The 13,399-nt window shown below is 43.2% G+C and overlaps 2 protein-coding genes across 2 annotated transcripts in view; both read right to left on the bottom strand.

Moving 5' to 3' along the window:
• The window catches only part of LOC311122175 (ferroxidase HEPHL1-like), a 68,085-nt gene extending 59,212 nt beyond the window's left edge, over positions 1–8,873 (bottom strand). Inside the window, exon 1 of the mRNA XM_084196572.1 lies at positions 8,517–8,873. Within this exon, the coding sequence (XP_084052698.1) occupies positions 8,517–8,698 (182 nt within the window). The 5' untranslated portion in view covers positions 8,699–8,873. The remainder of the gene's footprint in view (positions 1–8,516) is intronic.
• Positions 5,473–7,646, bottom strand: LOC311122176 (E3 SUMO-protein ligase ZBED1-like). Its single transcript, XM_084196573.1, has 2 exons — positions 6,394–7,646; positions 5,473–6,239 (listed from the first exon to the last, which is right to left on the bottom strand). Exons 1-2 carry the CDS (start codon positions 7,572–7,574, stop codon positions 5,573–5,575), a joined length of 1,848 nt encoding a protein of 615 aa, XP_084052699.1. The 5' UTR covers positions 7,575–7,646; the 3' UTR covers positions 5,473–5,572.
• Positions 8,874–13,399: the final 4,526 nt, after the last annotated feature.

The raw sequence follows: 13,399 nt of genomic DNA, 5'->3' as shown, positions 1-13,399 counted from the left end.
CTTTATTCATTTATCTTTGTCTCATAGTTTCATAGTACAGTTTCTTCTTCTTTTTATTCAGTTTAGTCATATGATTTTTCAATCTGCAATACGTTTGCCAATCGATTGTGCAGCCAGACTTATTTGCCATTCCTTTTGCCTCATCCCTCTCAACCATTAAATGTTTCAATTCCTCATCAATCCACGGGGATTTAACCGTTTTTACAGTCATTTTCTTAATGGGTGCATGCTTATTAGTAACTGGGATAAGCAATTTCCCTGTCGCTCACTCAAACTCACAGTTGCAGAGAAGAGGAAGAGATTTGCCAATTACACCCATTTCTAACACTGTGTTGCAGGAATGATATGACGGACACATAACTTTTGAACAACATAATATATTATTGTCTCTTTATTGCCTCTTTACACACATTTAACTTTCTTTTTTTAACCTGCCAAGCTGTCCTCAATTGGAGAACCTCTGTACGGGATTATGGAGCTATGTTTATTATGGATTATGTGTTATAAAAACTTGTTTGAATATTACAACAGTGTCCGGTCTGATCTGGCCTCCAGACCACATATTAAGTGTCTTGTCACGGTGTCGGACAATATTGCTATCAGGTTGTAAATCACAGCTGGCCTGTTACATTGTTTGCTGCCTCCATTCGGGATGCACTGTTTCAGTTTCATTGACTCAATATTCTGGACAAAAACGGACAAATGTAACTAAGGCTGGGAATGTTAATACAATCAAACTAGCAGGTTTAATGATCACAAGTCAGTCATAACGTGGCTAATAGGCTAGCGCATCTATTTAATTAGCAAGCTAAAAACACGGAGCCTAACATTAGCTAGATAGCTGCCAGAAGGATGTCATGTCATCGGAGGAGTGGGTGAGTGACTGACTTCTTCCCCTCATATCGTTTTTCGGTGGCTATACACAGCTAGAGATGCAGGTGTCGTTTGGTTAGCTAGCAAGAACTTGAATGACTGTTATCCAGTTAGCAATTCTCTTGCGTTCGCAATTTCACGCAGGTTATCTACTCTGATTTCAGAGAACTCTCGTCTGAGTGTGGCAGAGCGCAGAACAACTGATGAATTTACGAATGTGAAACACCTGCTGAATATGACCGGTGTCAGTAAACGTATGCAAAAAAAACTAAGTTAGTCAAGAACGTTCTAGATAACATGTAAACAGCCTATCCAGCTCTGCTATGGCGAATAAAATGGTCAGAGTGAGGTGTTCTCTCATTTGTGTCTGGAAGTAGCAAGCTAGCCAACTTTAGCCAGTTAGCTTGGGTACCTTGGTTGGGACAAGCATGCATTGGCAGGCTAGCTGCAGAAGGACGAGCAGGCTACTATTCCCCATTGTTTATCAGTGCAATTTTGACAGCCAACTAGCTGAAAGATTTGAGAGGTTTTATCTAATGTTCCTTCTTTAGATTTTAGCTCATCTTGCTCTGGCTAGCATTAGTTGTTGATCTTGTTGTTGTTGATGTGCATAACTGAGGGAAAGAGAGCGCCTACCTTTTCATGGTTGTTTGATCAATAGGTCTGTAAAGTTCCCAAATGTAAGAGGACTCCCGTGGTGTTTACATATTTGCAGAAATCCATTCTGGTGTATTTTGTGGCTTTTGGCGAATAAGTTCTAATGATCTAAAGTCGCGCTGTTGCAACTGCCTGTAAACACACAGTCCAGTTCAAAGTGAATGATGGCAGGCCCGTGTGGCAAATGGCTTGTTTGTATAAAGGTCTGCTGTAGCTCTGATTAGCTATAATACACCGGTCTGTGTAGACTCCGGTCCTGGACAAAACAGATGGTTTTATTTGGTTTTATTTACTGCAGTGTCTATTAATTGTCCAAACGCACGGCCGCTTTACCACTCTATATTGCTACAGAATTTTCACAAATGCCTTAGTATACGTAATTCCCAAACATTCTAAGAATTTATGAAAACGTAAGTGGTGGCTTGTCAGATGTTTTTTTTTAAGTGTCATATTGTGAAGGAAAATGTTATATTTGTGCTTTTCCAATTCCACTGGGTTCATGCAAGTGACTGATGGAAGGAATCCTCACTATCAGTATAAGCAATTTGGCGACAAACCGGACAGGAAAATCAGGTCAGTGACTCAACCCACTCAAGTCGAGTACAGTGAAAAAAGCCTGTCAAGACGTGATGCACCTCTCCTAGGGACGGCATGGGAGAGCACTTGCAAGCCAGTGACTCAACCCCTGTAATAGCTTCAGAGGCAGAGAATCCCAGTGGAGAGAGGGGAGCCGGCCAGTACACCCAGAACATTGCTTTGAGAACCGAAAGGGGGGGTATCTCAGTTTCAAGGTCTCAGCTTGGAGAGAAGAAGCCTCGTGAGGTATTGGTCGGTCACATGCTGGAACCAAACGATAATGATTAATTAATTATGAATTATGAATTATGTAAATCATGCAAATATAACTTGTCTGTGTAAGCAGTATATAAGAGAACTAACGGGACTGCCCCGGCGGAGCTCCCGACCGACGTGTACTATGGTGCATTAAGTTAGTTGGAACCTCTCCAGCTTTCTGATAATAAATAATTATTCATTTAATATTGACTTCAGGTGTCCCTGGTGGTAATTTCCACAAATATATTCTTCCTGGGGGTGTATATGAACAGATTGTAATAAGATTTCATGTTGCTAAAATGCTCTCAGTTCCACTTTAAATGCAACAATGTTTCACACACAAGTTACTTTCAAAGAGATGGCTAACAACAGCAAGCAGGCTGCAATAAAAAACTCAGTTCCACTCTCCAGATGATAATAATTTGAAACTTAACCTCTTGTTGAAAGTTATTCTTGAAAAGGGAGAAGCTGACAAATTAACAACAACATCCTCTTTGATAACACCTGCTGCAGCCGTTGCAAACTAGCAGACAATAAAAGCTAGCTAGCTAGCCCGTAAGAAAACTACTGCTTGCTATTGCGCAGTGACCTGTTGGCATTCAAGAAGGCAGAAGTTTCCATACGATATTGTAAAAACGGTCCACCCATTAAGTCAAAATGTGATTGGTTGATTCCATTGTCACTCCAAAATGTTGCCCTAATACAGTTGAATGGCAGATGCCTTTATCTAGCTTCTGATGGCCTAGCCAATGGCTGACTTAGCTAGCTAGATTTATCTCCCCAGAGACAGCAAAGAAAAATCCTGATTGGATCTTTTTTTCTCTTCCATGTTAACCCTTTCCTTTCCTTTGACTCAGTCTCATCTTCGGTCTTGGTCTTGACTCGGACTCACTTTATGTGGTCTCAAACACAACACTGATTAGGATTAAGCAAAACTTAACTATTTAGAGAGGAGTTAAACATTTTCATTATCCAACTACTGTCTAATTTTTGATATCCTGATATCCGTTTCTTAAAAATGTTTCCGTTTGATGAACAATGAATTAATGTCCCACTTCGATATGAATGGACAGAGGAGCGAACATGCCTTTTCCTCAACTTTCCATGTTGAGTAGATTCTGACTGTTAAAGATATTTTACTGTTATGTCCACATTATGCTACTCGTTATTTTATTTTTTAAATATGCAGCAGGTGTCATGAAAAGCTAGACAACTCAGGAGGTTGATGTGTTGCGGGTCCTCTGGAAAGTCCTGAAATATGCCGAGCCATGTTGGAGAAGGACGCAAAGTATGTACAGTTGAAGTCGGAAGTTTACATACAATTAGTTTGGAGTCATTAAAACTCGTTTTTCAACCACTCCACAAATGTCTTGTTAACAAACTATAGTTTTGGCAAGTCAGTTAGGACATCTACTTTGTGCATGACACATCTAACTGTTAACAGACAGATTATTTCACATATAATTCACTGTATTACAATTCCAGTGGGTCAGAAGTTTACATACACTAAGTTGACTGTGCCTTTAAAGAGCTTGGAAAATTCCAGAAAATGATGGCTTTAGAAGCTTCTGATAGGCTAATTGACATCATTTGAGTCAATTGGAGGTGTACCTGTGGATGTATTTCAAGGCCTACCTTCAAACTAACTACCAAAATATTCTTCAACTAGTACCAAGAAAATACTTTTAGCCAGCTGAGTCCACAAAGTTTCTTCAAGAATGTCCTTTTATATTTTGCTTATAACATCTCAAATTGATAAAGTTGTAACGCACCGATTCTCTTCACTGCAGATCTGACCCATCACAAGACTCTATGCCCCAGAGGGCCTTCTGGGCTCAGAGGTCCTTGATGAGGATCTACCACATCACACCACTCTTACTAATCAAATAAAACAATGGGCCTTTATATACTCCCAGTATTTCTATGCATGTAACTTCTGTGGGTGAATTATAAAACAATTACTGTATGCAGATGTGTGAAAAAAATTGTGATGGAGATTTGTTTTTGCCATTGCTTGATCTATTTTCAAATGTAAGAATATGTTGCAGATTAACTTTATTTGGTGACTATGGAAACAAATAGAAATGTAATGAACAATGTTTTCAATATCCAACTTTATATCGTCTGCAATACTTTTTACAGTACGCTCTTAGAAAAAAAAAGGTGCTACCTAGAACCTAAAAGGGTTCTTATTCGGCTGTGTCCATTGGAGAACCCTTTGGAGAACCTTGTTTGGTTCCAGGTAGAATCCCTTTGGGTTCTGTGAAGGACCCTTTCTACAGAGGGTTCTACATGGAAACCAAACGGCTTCTACGTGGAACCAAAAAGGCTTCTCCCTTGGAACCAAAAAGGGTTATTCTATGGGGACAACTGAAGAACCCCTTTTTTGTAGGTAGTAGGTAATAAGGTAGAGTAATAAGCTGTCGTCAGGTGGTCATTACCAGGTTATGGGGAGGTCTTAACTATGACCAGCAGACTACATAACACAGCACATAGTATAGACGTCAGAATTATGTATGGCGGTCAGAAAAATATGTAATATTCTGGTCAGTAAAAATACCTTTAAAAAATGTTCCTTTTTCAACCAGTTTGCGACCAGAATAAGACATACATCATACTGATGTCTTTTCAACCAGGTTTTGCCATGTGGGCCAATATTAAACATTAAAAATCCTAGTCCAGAAGAAGTTATCTAATTTTTCACTAGACAGGATTTGAAACACCATAATAATGTTTAGAAGCTATAGAGAGAGGATATCACACCAAAAGAGAAGGTATCTTAATCTGCACTAAACAGAACTCAAAACAGCCATTTCCGGTAGTGCTCCCAGTCTCTGGCAAGGTGCTGTTACTAATGATGGGAAGTTCGGCTCTTTTCTGAGAGCCGGCTCTTTTGACTCGGCTCCCAAAGAAGAGCCGGCTCTTTCGACTCCCGAACGGCTCTTTATTTAGGATCTTTTGTAGCCTATATTTTACCTTAACTTTGAAAAAAAATCATGGTTTATGTGTTGAAAACCCTTTTGCTTTCAGTGTTTTTATGAGAGACCTTATAATGCCTAATTCTGTGCATTTATTCTGTGACAAAACCACTCTTACATTTGTTTATTTCAATTAAACTTTTTTATTGCACAAATTAACAATAAACTTCAAACAAATCCACAGAACAGAATCAAAACCAGAACCAAACTCCAGCAAACAGCATTAGTCCTCAGGGCAGGTTGGCATTCAGGAAGATCAGATGCCTCAGCTTGGATGGGCTGATAGGCCTGATACGATTTCGCCTCTCCGTGAGTATCTGCCCTGTTTTGGAGAAGATTCTCTCAGAAGGAACTGATGTGGCAACAATACATAGTCTCCCCTCCATCACCTTCACCAGGAGTGGAAAGACTGAGGCCTTGGCCTGCCACCAGCTCAGTGGGTCTTCTGCTCTCTGGATGAGGGGCTCCTCAAGGTAGCTCCTCACCTCCATTATAGCATCAGCTGTCGGATTTCTCCTTGAAGCATCTCCTGTAGCTCTGTCATCAAAAAGCCTCCAAACAGCAGAGGTTTGCTGCTCCTCCTCCACTTGGCCCTGTAATGGTGGAGCTGGCTGGCTGCTGGGGGTGCATTTTGCTGCTGCTGCTGCACTAATCCTCTGAAGAGCTTCATCAACAGCTCTACGATCACTGAAGGCAAGTTTTTTAAACCTTGGATCCAATAAGGTAGTTTCTGAAAGGACAGTGTTGTACTCCATCCGCAGAAATTTGCGGTCCATGGCTGAACAAAGAGCTGCAACTAATTCCTTCACTTTCTGCACAGTTACTGTCCATTGGTTCTCGGCTGTCACCAGCTGCAGACCTTTGCAAAGCAGGAGCATTTTCGAGGCTGTGACATAGCTGAAGGAGAGAAAACAGCAACTTTTAGAATTTAGTTTTTTAAAAGTATGTGGCATATTATACGTGATGCATTATACTGTATGTGTTGTGTTTGCAATGTATAATAGTGACTGAATAGTAGTAGAGAAAACAATGCTTCAATGGTTCTAGGTACCTGTCTGCACTTATCTCCACAGTCACCTCCTGGAATGGTTGCAGGACGGCGCAGACCTCTTTCACCAGCTCCCATTCCTCTTGGCTTAATGGCTCAATAGATGCGTTGATGAGGGCCAGGGTGGAGATGATGGCATCTTTTATTTCAAGCATTCGTTTCAACATATCAAATGTTGAGTTCCACCTGGTGGCACACTCTTGTTTGGGCCTCAGTTCAGGAATCCCCATTTGGCGCTGTGTGGACTTTAGCTTCTGTGCTGCTACTGTGCTTTTGTGGAAAAACTCCACAACAGCCTTCACCTTATCCACGGTTGTTTTGATCACCTTCAGAGCATCTCTAACCACCAGGTTTAGTGTATGCGCCAGACATGGGTGATGGGTCCACTTCAAAACTTTTATGGCTTTGGTGATGTTTGCAGCATTATCACTCACACAGCACACCACTTTGTCCTCTACTTGCCACTCTTTTGCCACTCTTAGTAGCTCCACTGCCAAGTTTTCTGCAGTGTGTCTGTCGGTGAACTCGAAGCAGTCCAGAAGGCAAGATGTCATCTTGTAATCTTCAATAAAGTGGCAAGTGACAGACATGAAAGAGCAGGTTGTTCTGGAGGTCCAGCAGTCAGTTGTCAGGCAAACTGATGGAGCTTTTGTCACCCTTTCTTGCCATAATGCACGTTCTGTGTCATATAGTTTTGGGATCATTGTTTGGGAAAGTGTTTTTCTACTGGGTAGAGTGTATGTGGGATTTAGGGCTTTGACAAAGTTTTTCATTCCTTTGTCCTCCACAATGGAAAAGGGTTGAAAATCAGAAGCTACCATTTTAGCCAACTCATCATCAATACTGTGCTGTTTGGCTGGGGTCATCAGTTTAGGTAAAAACTGACTTATTTTGCTTTGAGTTGCAGTAGGAGAGGTTATACTTGCACGCATGGGGATGGCAGTAGACGTTACAGCAGCTGTTGTTCTGGTATGAGACACACCAGGATCAGTAGATGGTGAGCTGGCTTGCCCTCTCTCCTCTAACTGCACTGTAGGATGGACAGTTCTTGTATGTCTATGCAGGTTTGTGGTGGAACCTGCTCTTATAGTGACCTTCGTTTTGCAGTGAAGGCACTCTGCTTTCTTGTTCCCAATATCTTTAAACTGCAGCCAGATGCTGCTTCGCTTTCTAGTGTCACTCATAGTTAAACGACACGACAATGCAAGACGCACACACGCTCCTCAGTCCGCTCTGTCTCTCTCTTCACTTGCAGTGGAGTCAAGTGGTGTGTCTGCCCCGCCCCCTCTCTGTTTACACATCCTTAATTCTCACGTGAATGCCGCATGCTGGTCGCCATGCTGGCCAATCATAACAGACCTCTGTGAAAGTGAAACCTAAGCAGCGAATGGGCAAAAAACTGGGAGCCGGCTCTCACTCGATGCGAGCCGGCTCTTCTGATTCACTACAAAGAGCCGGCTCTCAGAGCCGATGCTTGTGCGCATGACCCATCACTAGCTGTTACAGCACACCATGTAACGGTTCAGAACATCTCAGGATGATGTGTTTCAATACTCCAGCAAAGTTAAGGTTTCGTCTGTTTCACGTTGGTGTGACAGCTCAGTTGCCACTAGTTTTGGTGTTACAAAGCACCTCATTTTAACATTGTAATAAATAACATTTTTAATGGGTTTCGGGGGCACCGGCATACATATATTAGATAAAACATTATAGACAATTTGCTGAGACAAGAGAGGCGCCGTTTCGGTTACTAAAATGTAAATGTAAATGTAAATGTATTTTAAAATAGTTGGCATCATTAGCAGAAAGAAAGAGGTCCTTATCAATCTGGTAGCTACCTCACGGGGCTAGCGGTTTGAGGTGACCCCGCCACCGTCACACCCCACAACACCCTGACCCAAACCATTACGCAGTTCGAAGTGGTGAAACTAGACTATCGCTTTTCGTATGAACACTGCAAACACTGGTCAAACACTGCATGTGTTATGGTGACATGAAATAACGATGACAATTCTTCACGCTGTATTCCTGTTCATGAATGTCGGGTATCTTCACACAATACGCCCCGGTAAACAAATAACACAACACACATGTAAACTAACTACAGCATGTCAAACTGAACTCACTCATCGTCCGCAATGTTTTTCCCGTTGATGAGGTTCCTGCCAGTCGGAGCGTAGTCCCAGTTAATCTCTCTGATTCCCACGTAGTACACCCTCTCACTTCCCCGTCCCTGTCCCTGTCCCCCCGGCAGACCAGCGACCAGCAGCAGCAGCAACCCCGGGAACAGTGTCCTAAAGCCGGCCATGATACCGCTTCTGTCCCGTAAGGTGAGCGGGGCTGTTGGTGTGGCCCGGTGGTGTGTGCGTGGTCGGCGGTGGTGGGGATTGCTGGATCAAGTGTTCGAGAGGGACTGAGAGAAAACGTCCACATGCGCAGAGAGCCGGGAAACACAGAGACTTTATGAGACTTGGCTTGGGAAAGAGAACAAGTTCCGCTATTCAGCTGCGGGTGTGAGACTCTGGCGCCGGAGCCCTCTCGGTCTGCTGATGGTTGATAGGCTACCGGACCTCGGCGGCCAGTCTGGTCTCATAGAATAGACGTAACATAGTAATAAAAACCGGGACACCGAATTTAGTATGCTATGTCATGTTCCGTGTGGTTACATAAAACAGAAATTTAAGTAAGGCAAGTAATTTATTCTTTATTTTACCACCACTAAAGAGTTGAAATCGACAATCAAACAAAGAAAATGAACAAGATGTTGAGAAAGAGCCCACGGAAAGTCCTAGATTCACATCTCCGGCTTACAAGCATACCCATAACATGATGCAGCCACCACCATGCTTGAAAATATGAATAGTGGTACTCCGTGATGTGTTGTGCTGGATTTGCCCCAAACATAACGCTTTGTATTCAGGACATAAAGTTAATTTCTTTGCCACATTTTTTAGTTCCTTATTGCAAACAGGAATGCATGTTGTGGGATATTTTTTATTCTGTACAGGCTTTCTTCTTTTCACTCTGTCATTTAGGTTAGTATTGTAAAGTAACCAAAATGTTTTTGATCCATCCTCAGTTACCTCCTATCACAGCCATTAAACTCTAATTTGTCTACACGGACAAGTTCTTGCCTGGTTTAGATCTTATCTGTCGGAAAGATATCAGTTCATCTCTGTGGATGGTTTGTCCTCTGACAAATCAATGGTAAGTTCCGGTGTTCCTCAAGGTTCCGTTTTAGGACTACTATTGTTTTCACTATATATTCTACCTCTTGGTGATGTCATTCGGACACACAATGTCAACTTTCAATGCAGACGACACACAGCTGGACATTTCGATGAATCATAGTGAAGCCCCAAAATGTCCTACCCTGGAAGCCTGTGTTTCAGACATAAGGAAGTGGATGGCGGAAAATGTTTTACTTTTAAACTCGGACAAAACAGAGATGCTCGTTCTAGGACCCAAGAAACAAAGAGATCTGCTGTTGGATCTGACAGTTAATCTTGATGGTTATAGAGTCGTCTCAAATAAAACTGTGAAGGACCTCGGCATTACTCTGGACCCTGATCTCTCTTTTGACGAACATATCAAGAATATTTCAAGGGCAGCTTTTTTCCATCTTCGTAACATTGCAAAATTCATACACATCTTTCCAGAAATGATGCAGAAAAGCTAATCCATGCTTTTGTCACTTCTAGATTAGACTACTGCAATGCTCTACTCTCCAGCTACCCATATAAAGCACTAAATAAACTTCAGTTAGTGCTAAACACGGCTGCTAGAATCCTGACTAGAACCAAAACAATGTGATCATATTACTCCAGTGCTAGCCTCTGGCTTCCTGTTAAGGCTAGGGCTGATTTCAAGGTTTTACTGCTAACCTACAAAGCATTACATGGACTTGCTCCTACCTATCACTCTGATTTGGTCCTGCCGTACATACCTACACGTACGCTACGGTCACAAGACGCAGGTCTCCTTATTGTCCCTAGAATTTCTAAGCAAACAGCTGGAGGCAGGGCTTTCTCCTATAGAGCTCAATTTTTATGGAATGGTCTGCCTATCCATGTGAGAGACGCAGACTCTGTCTCGACCTTTAAGTCATTACTGAAGACTCATCTCTTCAGTAGGTCCTATGATTGCGTGTAGTCTGGCCCAGGGGTGTGAAGGTGAACGGAAAGGCACTGGGAATGACGAACCGCCCTTGCTGCCTCTGCCTGGCCGGCTCCCCTCTCTCCACTGGGATTCTCTGCCTCTGAAGCTATTACAGGGGTTGAGTCACTGGCTTGCTAGTGCTCTCCCATGCCGTCCCTAGGAGAGGTGCATCACGTCTTGACAGGCTTATTTCACTGTACTCGACTTGAGTGGTTTGAGTCACTGACCTGATTTTCCTGTCCGGTTTGTCGCCCCCTCGGGCTCGTGCAGAGGAGGAGATCTTCGTGGGCTATACTCAGCCTTGTCTCAGGGTAGTAGGTTGGTGGTCTGTTGATATCCCTCTGGTGGTGTGGGGGCTGTGCTTTGGCAAAGTGGGTGGGGTTATATCCTGCCTGGTTGGCCCTGTCCGGGGATATCGTCGGACGGGGCCACAGTGTCTCCCGACCCCCCCCCTGTCTCAGCCTCCAGTATCTATGCTGCAATAGTCTATGTGCCGGGGGGCTAGGGTCAGTCTGTTATATCTGGTGTTATTCTCCTGTCTTATCTGGTGTCCTGTGTGAATTTAAGTATGCTCCCTCTAATTCTCTTGCTCTCTCTCCCTCTCCCTCCCCTCCCGGAGAACCTGAGTCCTCGGACCATGCCTCAGGACTACCTGACCTGATGACTCCTGGCTGTCCCCAGTCCACCTGTTCTGCCTGCGGCTATAGAACCCTGACCTGTTCACTGGACGTACTACCTTGTCCCGGACCTACTGTTTTCGACCCTCTCGCTCTCTCTCTCTCTCTCTCTACCACACCTGCTGTCTCGACCTCTGAATGCTTGGCCAACTGACATTTACTCCTGAGGTGCTGACCTGTTGTACCCTCTACAACCACTGTGATTAGTATTTCCCTGAGGGGTTTCCTTCCTCTCCGGCAACTGAGTTAGGAAGGACGCCTGTATCTTTGTAGTGACTGGGTGTATTGATACACCATCCAAAGTGTAATTAATAACTTCACCATGCTCAAAGGGATATTCAATGCCTGCTATTTTATGTCTGCTTTTATTTTTATTTTTAGCCATCTACCAATAGGTGCCCTTCTTTTGCGAGGATTTGGAAAACCTCCCTGGTCTTTGGGGATGAATCTATTTTTGAAATTCACTGCTCGACTGAGGGACCTTACAGATAATTCTATGTGTGGGGTACAGAGATGAGGTAGTCATTACAAAATTATGTTAAACACTATTATTGTAAACAGAGTGAGTCCATGCAACTTATTATGTGACTTATTAAGAACATTTCTACTCCTGAATTTATTTAGGCTTGCCATAACAAAGGGGGTTGAATACTTATTGACTCAAAACATTTCAGCTTTTCTTTTGTAAAAACATAGTTCCAATATAAACATTGAATTCCACTTTGACAATATGCAGTATTGTGTGTAGGCCAGTAACTTAAATAAAGTTTTTGTATAATATAACGAAGGCAGACTGTAGTTCAGATCAGTGGAGGAAGGGGAGGACCATCCTCTGTGAATTTCATTAAAAAAGAAATTTTCATTAAAAAAGAAAATAAAAGTGATCCTGTTTAGGATCTCTACGCATCACTGCTGTAAGTGACTCTGGATAAATTCAAAAAATATGGAGCATCTGCTAAATGACTAAAATGTACAGTGCATTCGGAAAGTATTCAGACCCCTTGACTTTTTCCACATTTTGTTACGTTACAGCCTTATTCTAAAATAGATTAAATTGTTATTTTTTCCCAAAACCACTCCTGCATTGTCTTGGCTGTGTGCTTAGGGTCGTTGTCCTGTTGGAAGGTGAACTTTCGCCCCAGTCTGAGGTCCTGAACACCCTGGAGCAGGTTTTCAGCAAGAGTCTCTCTGTACTTTGCTCCGTTGTACTTTGCTTCCCTCGATCCTGACTAGTCTCCCAGTCCCTGCCGCTGAAAAACATCCCCACAGCATGACGCTGCCACCACATTTACATTTTTACAGTTAAGTAATTTAGCAGATGCTCTTATCCAGAGCGACTTACAAATTGGTGCATTCAACTTATGATAGCCAGTGGGACAACCACTTTTTTTTTTATGGGGGGGTGGGGAGGATTACTTTATACTATCCCAGGTATTCCTTAAAGAGGTAGGGTTTCAAGTGTCTCCGGAAGGTGGTCAGTGACTCCGCTGTCCTGGCGTCGTGGGGGAGCTTGTTCCACCATTGGGGTGCCAGAGCACCATGCTTCACCATAGGGATGGTGCCAGGTTTCCTCCAGATGTGACGCTTGGCATTCAGGCCAAAGAATTCAATCTTTGTTTCATCAGACCAGAGAATCTGTTTTCTCATGGTCTGAGAGTCCTTTAGGTGCCTTTTGGCAAACTCCAAGCAGGCTGTCATGTGCCTTTTATTGAGGAGTGGCTTCCGTCTGGCCACTCTACCATAAAGGCCTGATTGGTGGAGTGCTGCAGAGATAGTTGTCCTTCTGGAAGTTTCTCCCATCTCCACAGAGGAACTCTAGAGCTCTGTCAGATTGACCATCGGGTTCTTGGTCACCTCCATGACCAAGGCCCTTCTCCCCCGATTGCTCAGTTTGGCCGGGCAGCCAGCTCCAGAAAGAGTCTTGGTGGTTCCACATTTTTCAATTTAAGAATGATGGAGGCCACTGTGTTCTTGGGGACCTTTAATGCTGCAGAATGTTTTTGGTACCCTTCCCAAGATCTGTGCCTCGACACAATCCTGTCTCGGAGCTCTACAGACAATTCCTTCGACCTCATGGCTTGGTTTTTACTCTAACATGTACTGTCAACTGTGGGCCATTATATAGACAGGTGTGTGCCTTTCTAAATCATGTCCAATCAATTGAATTTCCCACA

Source organism: Coregonus lavaretus, assembly GCF_964263955.1.
Source record: "Coregonus lavaretus genome assembly, contig: HAP1_SCAFFOLD_1354, whole genome shotgun sequence".
Classification (NCBI taxonomy): domain Eukaryota; kingdom Metazoa; phylum Chordata; class Actinopteri; order Salmoniformes; family Salmonidae; genus Coregonus; species Coregonus lavaretus.
The sequence above is the reverse complement of the archived record's forward strand: the minus strand, read 5'-3'. Positions and strand labels throughout refer to the sequence as shown.

Coding starts and splice junctions, on each gene's coding strand:
- LOC311122176 (XM_084196573.1), bottom strand. CDS start 7,574: ATGAGTGACACTAGAAAGCGAAGCAGCATCTGGCTGCAGTTTAAAGAT. Junction 6,240..6,393: donor GTGGAGATAAGTGCAGACAG/GTACCTAGAACC, acceptor TCTCTCCTTCAG/CTATGTCACAGCCTCGAAAA.